The 13,122-nt window shown below is 39.9% G+C and overlaps 1 protein-coding gene across 1 annotated transcript; it reads left to right on the forward strand.

The window, feature by feature from the left end:
* The first annotated feature begins 4,881 nt into the window (after positions 1–4,881).
* Positions 4,882–8,544, forward strand: foxj1a (forkhead box J1a). Its single transcript, XM_008290940.1, has 2 exons — positions 4,882–5,424; positions 7,711–8,544. Exons 1-2 carry the CDS (start codon positions 4,882–4,884, stop codon positions 8,542–8,544), a joined length of 1,377 nt encoding a protein of 458 aa, XP_008289162.1.
* Positions 8,545–13,122: the final 4,578 nt, after the last annotated feature.

A 13,122-nucleotide genomic window follows, 5' to 3' on the forward strand; every position in this document is an offset into this window, starting at 1 on the left:
CTCATGTTGATTATATTGTGTGTCTGTCTGGGACATGTGTGTTTCCCCTCAGTAATCTGTCTGTCTGTCTTTTTGTCCTGATGGAGGTCGATCTTCTCTGGTTGTTGTGGTTCGCTGCTCCTGCTGTGACCTTTGACCAACAGGACGAACTAAATGCTGTGACGTGAAGGAGGAAAATTCATCTGCAGCTCTGTGATGTGACTCAAATAAAAACTGTTTTCACTCAATGACAATCTGTCAAACGCTCCTTCTTCACCGTAAAGCCCTCCATCGATGAAGAGTGAAAGTCAGAAAAAGAAACAACAAGAAAAACAAGAAAATAACAGCAAATATCTATATAAAAAAAACATGTTTTGCTTATTTAAATACAGTAAAACTCATTTTACAGTCAAACATTGTTAAAGAACTAATTCCTATTTGAAAGAATATATTAATGATTTATTCTTTCTGTGATTTTTCTAGATCTCTGTCATGAACAGGGAAAATCCATCCATTATCTACACACCACTTAATCCTCACGAGGGTCATGGGGGTCTGGAGTCTATCCCAGCTGACTCAGGGTGAAGGCAGGAGACACCCTGGACAGGTCACCAGTCTATCACAGGGCTACACTTAGAGACAGACAACCAAGCACACTCACATTCACACCTATGGACAATTTAGAATCACCAATTAACCTCAACATGTTTTTGGACTGTGGGAGGAAGCTGGAGACCCCGGAGAGAACCCACGCTGCACGGGGAGAACATGTAGACTCCACGCAGAAAGATCCTGGGTGTCCTCACCGGGACGTGAAGCGGTGACCTTCTAGCTGCGAGGCAACAATGCTTCTTTTATGTTCCTATAAATACTATACAGATGGTCATTTTTTAATATTTTGCAAAAGAGTGCAACTAATAATTACCATTTCATTTTCACTTTTTTCAATTAATAGTTGGGTTTTAAAAATGAAGCAAATACTAATAAATGTTATTCAGCTGCCCAACTAAACGCTGCAAACCTCAATAATACTAAAAATAAATGAACTTGGGAAAATAATTAAAAGAATTCCTCAAATTTAGAAGAACCTATAAAATGTTTGATATATAAATATATTATGTGTGTTAGCATATACATACGTACATGTATGTATACTGTGTGGACGCTCCGATCTGTTCCAGCAGCAGCATTCTGAAGACGTTGCACAGATGAAGAAGCCTTTTTATTGCTTTACAGTGTCCTTTGTGAGCCTCAGGAAACCAGTGAGCCACACTAATAGAACGCTGGAGGGGCCAAACCTTTTTGTTTCTCTTTTCTCTGCCGTCTGTCTAATGGACAAAAGTACATTCCTTCACACTCGCCTCCCCCTCAGCAAGTCCAAACACTGGAACCAACTTTAAGTTGATTAAATACAGTCGTGAACAAAAGTTTACATCCACTTGTAAAGACCATGTTTATCATGGCAGTCTAGAGTTTTCAATGACTCCTATGACAGAATCATTGACATACATGAATCTTTGTCTGTTTATTGTCCTTCTGACACAGACGTGTTTCTTCATCAGTCCACAGGTTCTTGATGGGTTTAAGTCAAGACTTTGGGGAGACCAGTCTAAAACCTAAATTCTAGCCCAATTTATTAATTTCTTTTCCACTTTTGATGTGTGTTTGGGGTCATTGTCTTGTTGGAACACCCAACTGTGTCCAAGATCAACCTTCTGGTTGATGATTTTTGGTTTTCCTGAAGAATGTGAAGATAATCCTCCTCCTTCTTCATTATTGTATTTACTCTGTATAAAGCACCAGTTCCACTGGCAGCAAAAACAGCCCCAGAGCATGATACTACCACCACCGTGCTTGATGGTAGGTTTGGTGTTCTTGGGGTTGAAGGCCTCACCTTCTAGACTCCAAACATATTTCTGGTCATTTGCGGCCAAACAGCTCAGTTTTTGTTTCATCTGACCACAGAACTTTGTCCATGTGATCAGCAGCAAACTTCAGTTAATCTTTAAGGTTCTACTTCTGGAGGAAGAACTTCCGTCTTCATGCAGCCTCTCAGCTCATGTTGATGTAAAACACGGTGGACACTGACAGCTGTGTTCCAGCAGCTTCTGATTCATTAGAAACCTGCATTTTTGGTGATTCTTGGTTAACTCTTGACCATCCTGATTGTCTCTCAGCAGCAGGTGATAGTTTATGTTTTCTTCCTGACTGTGGCAGTGACACAACTTTGGCCTTTATACTTAGAAACAACTGTTTGCACAGATGATTTTGGGATCTGAAGCTGCTTTGAAATGGCTCCAAGTGACTCTCCTGACTTGTTAAAATCATTAATTTACTTTTTCAGATCTTTGCTGAGCTCCTCAGACTTTCCCACTGAAGTGTTTGTGACTGACATTATTAAATGATCCCTATTTAAATTGGCTCATTATAATCACTCACAAGAAGTTTAGAGGCCATGAAACTAAAAACATTTGATAAACACAACTTTTTACATCACCAAAACTGATACTTCAAGTTGCTGAATGTAAATTTTTGACCCAGCAGATTGTCATATTTCCAGAAGATCTGTAGTAAATCTATGAAAGATTCTGACAGATCATTGATCTCGATGCATCAAACTCCATGTGTTTTCTGCAGCTGGAGCTGCTTTTAACCACTGAGTTAACTGGCTGAGTCCGGCTGTTTCCAGCCTGCAGAGCATCACCTGTTAAATCTAACCGACTGTCAGCACAAAAATGTGTTTTATTCTTTTTGGGATTTTTCTTAAATGTTGTCTTTTTTGGGTGTATGTTTATGATCATTTGACAAGCTTCCAGTCCAAAAAGCATTGTTCTAATAATTTTGCTTTTTTATTTAATAAACTTCCTTTAATGTGTTTATAATCCAAAAATATTAAACTGGAAAGTTGGAACTGTTAAATAAATACAGTGGAACAAAAAGTGCAATATTTCCCTTTGAGATTTAGACTAGGTGTATGACGTTATCGTCATCAGTATTCATTTTAATATTAATAATTTTAAATTAATAAAATTACACTGATAGGATCCTTCATTTTCAGTGACGTTGCAGCACCAACACTGTAAATAAATCTGGTAAAAATGGTATCATGTGGCCAAAAAAAATCCCCAGAAAATAACAGAAAATCAACAATTCAGGAAAATACAGTAATTTTCTAGAATTAAAATACAGTTATTAGTAATTTACATGAGCTCTTAAGCATTTTATATATATATATATATATATATATAATGATTTATAATGATATTTATCTGTAAAAATAACTTATTTATAAATAAAATAATGTAAATATTATACTACAAATAATCAGAACTAAAACTGCATAAAAGTGTAGAAGTCTGTCATCAGTAGAATTGAATATTTCCACCTTTACAATGAATGAATTCACTTTGAAAAAAAAAGCTTATAAAATGAATAGGATACTATAAAATAAAAAAGAAAATGTCATTTTTAAAGAATAAAAAATGTATGGTTGCTCACAGTTGCAGGTTTTTAATGCTACTTTACATTAGACATGTCTGTTATTGTAATTTTGCTAATATTTTTAAACAAAAGGGCATTTCCGCCTTTGTTTTAAAGATTTTTAAAAATAGAATAAAATTTTTTACAGTGTACAATACATGGAATAATTAAAATAATCAAAGTATATCAAATAAAAGTGGAAGCAAAGGCACCTCAAAGTTGAACTTAAATAGGGAATAAAGAGCCTAAAAAATGGAATTAAATCTCACTTGTTTTTCTAAGCTGTTCAGAGAAACTACAGAAGAAGTTTGCATATTGATGTTTTCAGGCTAATAAAGAAAAGTCACCACAGAATCTTCTACCAGCTGAAACCAACCAGCTCTTTCTGGTTTAATAAGAAAATAATCCTTAAAGTCCCTGCAGGGCCCCTGGAGGGGCCGCTGGCCGCTGCTTGAGAACCTGCAGCCTCAGTTGACTGGAGAGTGATTAAAAATGAGGTGCCATGGAAACCGGCCGGCCAATGGAGGAGCGCGAAGCTGTTTATAGGGGGGTGTAGCGTTTCTATGGTGCTGGACAAACCTCCTGCTGCAGGTATTAAACTGAGAGAACCGGAGGAGGAGAACCAGAGACCGAAGGAACCGCAGGAATTTATCTTTTCTGTTCTTTCTGTGGCTCACAAACAGACATCAGGTGCACAGAGAGCTTCAGAGAGTTCAGGATTTAACAGAAAATCAACATTTCAGCTGATAAAAGGTGAGTTTGGATGTTTATTCCAAAGAGGTCATTTATCCAGCAGGAGGCCTTACAACTAATTATCCACTAATTCACCTGCACAGCGACGAATAGTCTTACAAATATCATTCTATTGAAGATTAACTGTTAAATTGTTCGAGTAATTGAGTACTTTTAATTGTTTTAAATATTAACTTTGGTGCCTGGACACACAAATGTGCTAATTTTACGCGTAAAACATTTTTGAATTTCCTCAGAGTTCTCAGTGCAAATCTCATGTAAATGATGAAACTCTGTTAGAGGCGTTTTTTTTTTATTTTTTATTTTTTAAGTTTTTAACCGTTGAATGTCTGCGTGAAGCTGCGGATGCCGTCACACTGATGTGCGCTCCTCTCAGCGTCAAGTGCGCAACAGAGTTTTCAGGAAAGTTCTACGAGCCGCAGAGATAAAAGAGCAGATTTTCTTTTATTCTTTTTAGGTTTTCTAAATGTTCCTAAATTTAAACTCCAACATCCATCCAGATGATAGACGTGCAGAAGGAATTAAATGTGGATCTGGATGTTTTTACGCACTTTACGCACACAGAGGCCGTTTTCTAATAGACGTCACTGTCCGGTTCTCTCGGTGTATTTTCAGTCCCTTCGAGCGGAGGCAGGTGGAGGAGGAGACGGAGCGGTGTCGGACGGAGTCATGCTGTCTCTGAGCTGCGCGGACCCGTGGCCTGAAGGCTCGGTGGGGCTGGAGGAGGAGGTGGTGACCGCGGCTGCGCAGGCCGAGGAGCGGGACGCGGTGAGCAGCTGCAGCAGCTCGGTGAGTCTGGACGACAGCCTGACCAGCCTGCAGTGGCTGCAGGAGTTCTCCATCCTCGGTGCCAACGTGCCGCAGCGCGTCCAGCAGCAGCAGCAGCACCTGTTCGGGCAGCTGGGTTCCGACGCTCCGGCCTCGCCTCTGGCCGGGGACCCCGCCTCCATGGGGACGCCTCTGACCCCGGGGAAGCCCACGGCGGCGGCCTACAGTCGGTTACAGTCGCTGCCGGGCATCGTGGCGCACGGACACTGTCCCGACGACGTGGACTACAAGACGAACCCGCGCATCAAGCCTCCGTACTCATACGCGACCCTCATCTGCATGGCGATGAAGGCGAGCAAGAAGAGCAAGATCACCCTGTCCAGCATCTACCAGTGGATCACCGAGAACTTCTGCTACTACAGACACGCGGACCCCACCTGGCAGGTACACAACACAACACAACACAACACAACACAACACAACACAACACAACACAACACAACACAACAGGCTGACCCCACCTGGCAGGTACCCAACACACACAGACACACACTGTATTCACACACTCTCTACGTGCTTCTTTTCACACTGTGTCTCTGTGTGAAAATGAGTTTGTGGAGGTCAGATCTCAGCTGGACAGTTTCTATTTGAGGAAAATTAAGAACTGAGCTGCTGTGGACATTAATAACTCACAGACCTGCTCTGTAAAAATATGGACTTTTACAGGATTATATCTTATTACTCTACATAGAAGGTAATGTCAGTGTCCTTCATTAAACATTAAACAGACCAAAAATAAATAAAAATATACACATTTCATGTGAATTTAAGGTCAGTTTAGAGATTTTTTTCTATGATTTCCATTATCTTTCTTTTTTTTCTTGTTTTTTTTATTTATTTTTTTTCATATTTCTAAAATACAAATAACATTAAAAACTTGTTATGGTTAATAACCATAACATTTTAATTTCTTTTGTGTAAAAGATACACATTAAAGTTTTCACAATAAAGTTTTGCGGTTATTTAGACTTTATGTATTTCAAACATTTAAAAAAAAAGAAAAGAAAAAAAGAAAGATTCCATGAAATGACTGAATTTTTTTTACAGCGTCAAATTAGTGACAATTAACAGAAAAATGTAATGCTTCTGTAATTTCATATTGATCTGTTTTATTAAATGTGACATTTATAATTACAGAAGTCTTTACAACATCAATGTGGAATGAATGTTTTTACCAGTGTATCATTTTCCCTTATTTTGCATTTTTCTTTTTTTGCACCACTGCTGCCAGAAAAACACAGCTTTACAGTTTTTTTTTTTTTTTTTTTTAGTGTAGAAACACTCCGATGCACAAACCCTGAAAAGAAAACTTACACACTTTTTCCTTCAAAATGTCCTTTTTGTCTGTTTTCATGTAACTCCTCTGCTCGGACTGAAGCGGTTGATGGAGGAGTTACAGGACAGCCAAGTTCACCAGATTCTCCCTCCAAAGTGCAGGAATTTTCCACAAAATTAATTTCAGTGGATAAATGATTGATGGAGCTGTTAGCTGTTCTCATGTGTTTCAGACATTTCAGAGCATTCTGTTATTGTTAAGCTGTACATGGGGCAGATAATATTTAACAAAGGTCACAGGGTCACAGCTTTATTTATACTCCAGTGAAGACGATGAATGTGAAGCTGCACAGTGTGTTAATGTGATGTTCGGAGCTCTGCACTCTGTGATTCCTGTCTGAACAGGCGAAATATTAAAGTGGCATCTGTTTAAAGTTGATTCTAAAGTTCTAACACATTGAAGGAAATGTTGCAAAAAAAAAAATCATACAACACTCATATGTGTGTGTGGTAAATGTGTAGCAGCTGGTTAGCTTAGCTTAGGTTAGCTTGGCGTAAAGCCTAGAAAAGCTGCGTTTCTTGCTGAGAAGAATGATACCAAACTCATATCAGTGCAGTAAACATTAAACGGATAAGAAGCTGGTTAGCTTTGCTTAACTTAGCATAAAGACTAACTTGGAAAACACTTAACCAGCACTTGGTAAGCTTAACTTAGCTTGGCATAAATTCTCGAAAGAGAAGGAAATAGCTAGCTGGACTCTGCCTTTCTTTCTGAGGAGAAAGAGGCCACTTGACATATCAACATGGCAAATATGACGAGTCAGTGACATCTGGTTAGCTTGGCTGAACTTAGCCTCGTCTAAACACTTCAAACTTAGGAACACAGCTACCCTGGCTCTGCCTAGAAGAAAGATACCACTCTCATACCTATAAGCGCTAATAAATATGAAGCTATAGCCAGCTGGTGGTTAGCCTAGTGTAAAAAATTTAAATGCTAGTAAATGTCCAGGTACAGAGAGAACAGACAGAAGTTCAAGGAGTTAGGCAAACGACCCAAAAAACTTCTTTTTTTTTTAAAGATACATGGACTAATTTGGTTTTACCAGTATCTGATGTCACTGGGCTTTAGGGGTGAATATGCTACCATTTGGCAGAACCAGGCTGTTTTTCCTTTGTTTTTGTTTCCCCCATGTTTGCTTGTCTTTATGCTAAGCTAAGCTAACCAGCGGCTGGTTGTGACTTGTTATTTACCCTACTGCCACGAGACGGTTATCAAAAATCTGTCACTAAGGAAGTGAATTATCTTGTTTCCAAAGATTATTAATTCAAAGCCAGACGGTGTTTAATGAAGATATTTTGTTAGATGTCTTACAAAATCAGCATTTCTCTTTTCAGAACTCCATTCGACACAACCTGTCACTCAACAAGTGCTTCATCAAGGTGCCCCGGCAGAAGGATGAGCCTGGGAAGGGCGGTTTCTGGAAGATTGACCCACAGTACGCTGATCGCCTCCTGAGTGGTGCCTACAAGAAGAGACGAATGCCCCCGGTCCAGATCAATCCGGCACTGCAGACCCGCCTCAGGGTCAACCTTCAGCCCCAGTCCAGAGGACCCTGCAGCCCCACCGGAGGTCAGATCAGCCTGTGCATCAACCCAGAGTCCCAGCGGCTTCTCCGGGAATTCGAAGAGGCAACAGGGGCCGACCAGAACTGGGACCCCCATCTGGCTGAGGGGACCATGCTGGGGTCCTGGCCGGTGGTCAGGGGAAGAGGTGGGCACAAGAGGAAACAGTCACAGGGCTCTCGAAATGGTGTCGGCAAAGCCCCCCGACGCTCCAGCTCCCCTCTGCTGTCTGTGGATGAACAGAAGGAGATTGGACCCCTGAAGGGGGACTTTGACTGGGACGCCCTGCTGGACTCGGCCCTCAGCGGGGAGCTGAGCTTGGAGGAAGGTGAACCTCTGAGCCCCATCATGAAGGAGGAGGACCTGACAGTGAGGGGGACCCACATCTCACCTGTTGATGCTCCAACAGAGACTGCAGACATCCAGAGGAGTACCGACTTTGACGAGGAGACGTTCCTGGCCACAGCCTTCCTGGAGAGCCCCTGGCCGGAGGAGGAGGATCAGGGCCGCAGTGATTTCCTCTGCAGCTCCACCGTCAATCTGGACCAGCTGTTCAGCCTCGAAGACTCTTTAGACCCCAGCACCCGGATTGACACCCTCCTTTGAGGAATAATTGCTTTCGGGATTCCCTTACACACTAAGAACCCTTCTCGATGCAACTGGGAATAACAGACTCTTTTTTTAAAAAGTCCTTTATTGTCCTTTTCAAGATGTTTAAAGTATTTTTAGAATTACATTTTGATTCATGCTGGAAATACATCCTCAATGCCTACTGAACAAAGATGCCACAACGTACAGCAGCAGAAGTTCACATCATCAACATCAAATCTGTTCTGGTGAAACATTGAGCAAAAACAAGTTTTCAGAGTTAAGGCCTGGACACACCAAAAAGTAGCACAGTGAATTTAAGCTGCATATCTTCATTTTAGTGACAACTTTAGCGCTGCGAGAACAACTAATAGCAGTTATTGGACACAACTTAAGTTCTATGAGCACGCAGGGAATAAAACTACGTCGGTTTGCTATGTTAGCGTTTATGGAGGATTTCGTGTTGCTAATGTAGATGTTAGAAAGGGGTTACAAACTTCCCAAGTTTCACCAATCAGCATTCGCCTACTTCAAGTTTAACAGTGTCAAGACTTTTTGAGTTTTTCCATGGCTGCTTGGAAGTATCTCTGCTCGAGCAGGAACTAGTTCCCCTTATAATCAGCCCTGATGGAGGTTCTGCAGGGGCAGTTCATGCAGTTAGAACATGCTCAAAGGTTCAGGCTGCTACAAACAACCTGTTGTTTAGATGTTTTTTCAAATGTTAGCAGACAAATTTGCCTCATTTTTGCAGGGTTTTAGATCATGTCAGAAACCCAAACAAAGGACTAAAGGAACCTTTGGCTACGTTACAACATTAGAAAAATTAACATGCTGGAACCAATGGTGCATTTCCACCCAAAACATACTATTGGACGAGGACATCGAAACGGCACAAAAATTGTGATTGTTTTTGTTGTCCTGTCTGAATTTAACCAATCAGTGCATAGACCTACAATTCTCTGTAAAGTCCCCGGACATTAGACCCTGAAGTTATCGCTGCATTTCCACACAAAATACAGTTGTGACTCAATAATCCGACACTAAATGTAAAACCTTCTTTTATGTCGGATAGCAAGGCTGTTGGATTGTCAAGACGGAGGTCGAGATACAAGGAGGGCTTGATGCTTGAAGGGTCATTTGTGGTTAATATTCATTGTTTATAGTTGTTATAATAACTAGTGTATTGTTTGAACACTACGCATCACTGGATTTCACGCCTAATTGACCGGTGCACTTCTGCACGTTCCGGACAATTCCACCCCGTCGGAGTGCACCCCCGGGGTCATGTCATGTCTGAGTCGGAATCCAAGGCTGTCAGTATGTTAAGGCTATTTTTTAAGGGTTCCGTTCAGTTTTCCTAAAAACCTATTGGGATTGTTAAGGGTCGGATTATTGAGCCACAACTGTACCTACAACCTGTAGTCTGAAGCGAGCTTACCTCTGCAGGAACTCAGAACAGGTGCAAGATGACACGAAACTTTGCACAAATGCCCCCTAATCAGCCGTTTCAACCTTTCATTGCATTGTAGAATCAAACAACTTTGACCACAATGTACTTCCAGTTCTATTAGCATGTAGAAAATACAAACATAGAGGTTTGTTATGTTAGCTTACATGGAGAGTTTTATGACTTCAGTGACGTGGTTGGTGCGTTTTGACAAAGACATCAAGAGGGCAGAAAAACAGTGATTGCTTTCATTGTCCTGTCCGAGTTTAACCAATTAGAGCAGAGTTTTTAGTTTAAAAAAATGTCTGAAAATATCTTGAACTCATTGCAAATTAGGATTGTTACAAACTGTAGAACTTTGTGCAGCAGATATATTTAGTTCTGAAGACCTAATCCATAGCTGAAGTCTTTCTTTGAGAAACTGACTGCTGGAACCACAGGTGAAACTCAAAAAGGCCAACAAGCCTATTTTTTTCTGTCCTCTTGAAAGTCCTTGTCTAATAGCAGTTCACCAAATTCACCAAATATTGTAACACAACAAACCTCCATTTTTCTATTTTCAACACAGAACTGGAGTTACATCCAGGAACTACTATTTGTTTTGGTGTATTCCGAGTTAACATTGTGGTAGTCCTACAATGGAAACAGAAGGGATCAATTAGTTGATAAGATGACCTTTCCTGTAAACATTTGAGATACTTTGCACCTGAAATGGTTCTGCAAAGGAAGGAAGTTCCTGTGAAGGAAGGACACCTATGGACGTACCGCCATTGCTCAGTCTCACTGTCAGTTTCTCCCAGTGGCCACTACTGGTACTGCAGCCACCACCAGTATAAAGGAATTGTCTGTAAATCAGTTGACAGGACATCTGAAACTGCTAACAAGGTGCTCTATCATGAATATTTTTTGTATTTATAAACCTTTCCCAGAGCTTAAAAAGCAATTTTCATATGCATTATCACTTAATGTATGTGGCCACACAACAAGTAAGTAAAGCTAAAAGTTCAAACATATGTAAATGGTCAGCAGTAGTGAATTAGCGAGCTGCTAACACACATCGTAAACTCTTTGCTAACAAGGAAATAAGTTCACAAGAGTACTTGGACCTATTGTCTCCTAACTTCTCTTCTTCTTTGTGCTTTTTGTTCTCGTGATAGTTCAGGATAGAATTTTAATCAAGAAATTACTTAATTCAGTAGCTGCTGGTGAGCAAGTGCTTCCTGAATATCAGTTTAAATATAACATGGCTAAAAACTACGGTAGCATCCTGCAGTTACTTTTTAGTTACCTAAAAAGTTTAGGGGTTAGTTAGTTAACGTTAGTTTAGCAGCTGGAAAACAAATTATATGAGCTGAACTAGCCTTTTAAAGCTGTTTTAACTAGTAAAAACACTTTCACATCATTTTTTGGCACATCACGGCACTTCTGTACAAGTTGGATTTATAAAAAGTAGAAAACTGGTAAATACGATAACTATGATGTGGCATGAACACGGCATTCGCATAGATTTGCTTCACCAACTCGAAACCATTGGAATTATTGATCTTACACAAAAATGTGACCGTTTTAAGGTGTGACCAGGCCTTCAGGTCCCTGTTTACATCTTTTTATTGGGGCGAAGAGGGGCTCATGGTGGATGTTTTCAGAGGAACAATCTGTTTGTTTTACAGAGGAAGAAATAACCGAATGAAAACTGCAGGGGGAAGGAGGCGACGTTTTAATATACAGACTGGAGCACTACGATGATGATTTATGAGACATTTGCCAAATTATGTTTTGTGTAGGAGTGATTTACTGTTTTAGCTTTCTTTCTTTGCGTGGGTTGTTTTTTGGTACTAACTCTTCTCTGTATGCATTTTTCAAAAATAACAAGGACCAGTTGAACTAATAATGCAGGATACGTTGGCAGAAGAAACAGAATCAGACTGAAATATTGCTTGTAGAAGTACTTAGTAATCTCTTTCTTTGTGACTTTATACCTGATAGATGCAAAGCAAAGCAGTAGAGGACACATATCTGAGTTTGTAAAAACAGCTTGAGGCAAAATTCTCCAACATAGAGCTATTAAGAGGGGAAAATGCTCACTTTAGAAAGGTTTTGTAAATTAATACCTGACCTTCCATGTGCCAAGAACAACACTTGGGACTCGACAGGGTGGCTGTGTTTTTATTGCACGAAGCATGAACAGAAGCCGGACTAATAAAACCAAATCACTGCGCATGAAGACAGTTCCAGATGCAGTAATTTTCCTCTAAAATGTGTGAAAGTGTGTGAAAGTGCAATCAGTGTACAGTGATGCTTGTTCTATTTTACATTCATCTGTAGGAATCCATTCGTGCAGTTTACTTTTGAGACAATACTTCCACTTTCTGTGTATTCTGAGGTGTGAATACACTTCAGTAGGAGAAAGGACTGTTTGTAAAAAAAACAGCAGACATGGTTGTGTATTCGCTCTTCAATCAAATCACATTTAAAACCACACTATTGGCATTTTACCTCATGATTGGTTGTTGGAGACGCTGTTTGTTCATTTACTTTCCTGTTTTTATTTTATTGTCCACTTTTCTTTGACAATAAAAATAAGTTTTACTGCATTTGGTTTGTTTAACTGATACGTTTTCCTTATTTTTAGCCATGAAACTGTTTTTTATTTCCACTGAAATGTCTCAGCAACAGGATGGATTAGTGAGAAATTTGGTTCAGATGTTCATGGTGCCAAGAAGATGAGCTCAAGTTGGTGACTTTACCTGCAGCATTACAAGCAGGTCAAACTTTTCTTGTATTCAGTAAAAAATATACTTTTCTCCTAAGTGTGTTGGCATTAAACTCTTTAATGGCATTCAAGATTCCCAGAGGATGACCTTTCCTCATTTTTTATACCAACAACTATTGGATGGATCCATGGTGCCCAGAGGATAAACTCGTTTCACTGTGGTGGTCTTCTGACTCTTCCTTAATGTTACCCAGAGAGTGAGTTTTCCTCAGTTAAAAAATATAAATGAAATGAAATACCTTAACAACTCCTACATGGATTGGTATGAAAATTTGGTTTAGATCTTTATGGTGCCCAGAGAATCAATTTATTAGCCACAAGCAAGGCAAATTTCATTCATTAAAATCTATTTATTTCTAGGGAGTTGGCATAAATC

The sequence above is a fragment of the Stegastes partitus genome, unplaced genomic scaffold (genome assembly GCF_000690725.1).
Source record: "Stegastes partitus isolate 25-593 unplaced genomic scaffold, Stegastes_partitus-1.0.2 Scaffold704, whole genome shotgun sequence".
In the NCBI taxonomy this organism is placed as follows: Eukaryota; Metazoa; Chordata; class Actinopteri; family Pomacentridae; genus Stegastes; species Stegastes partitus.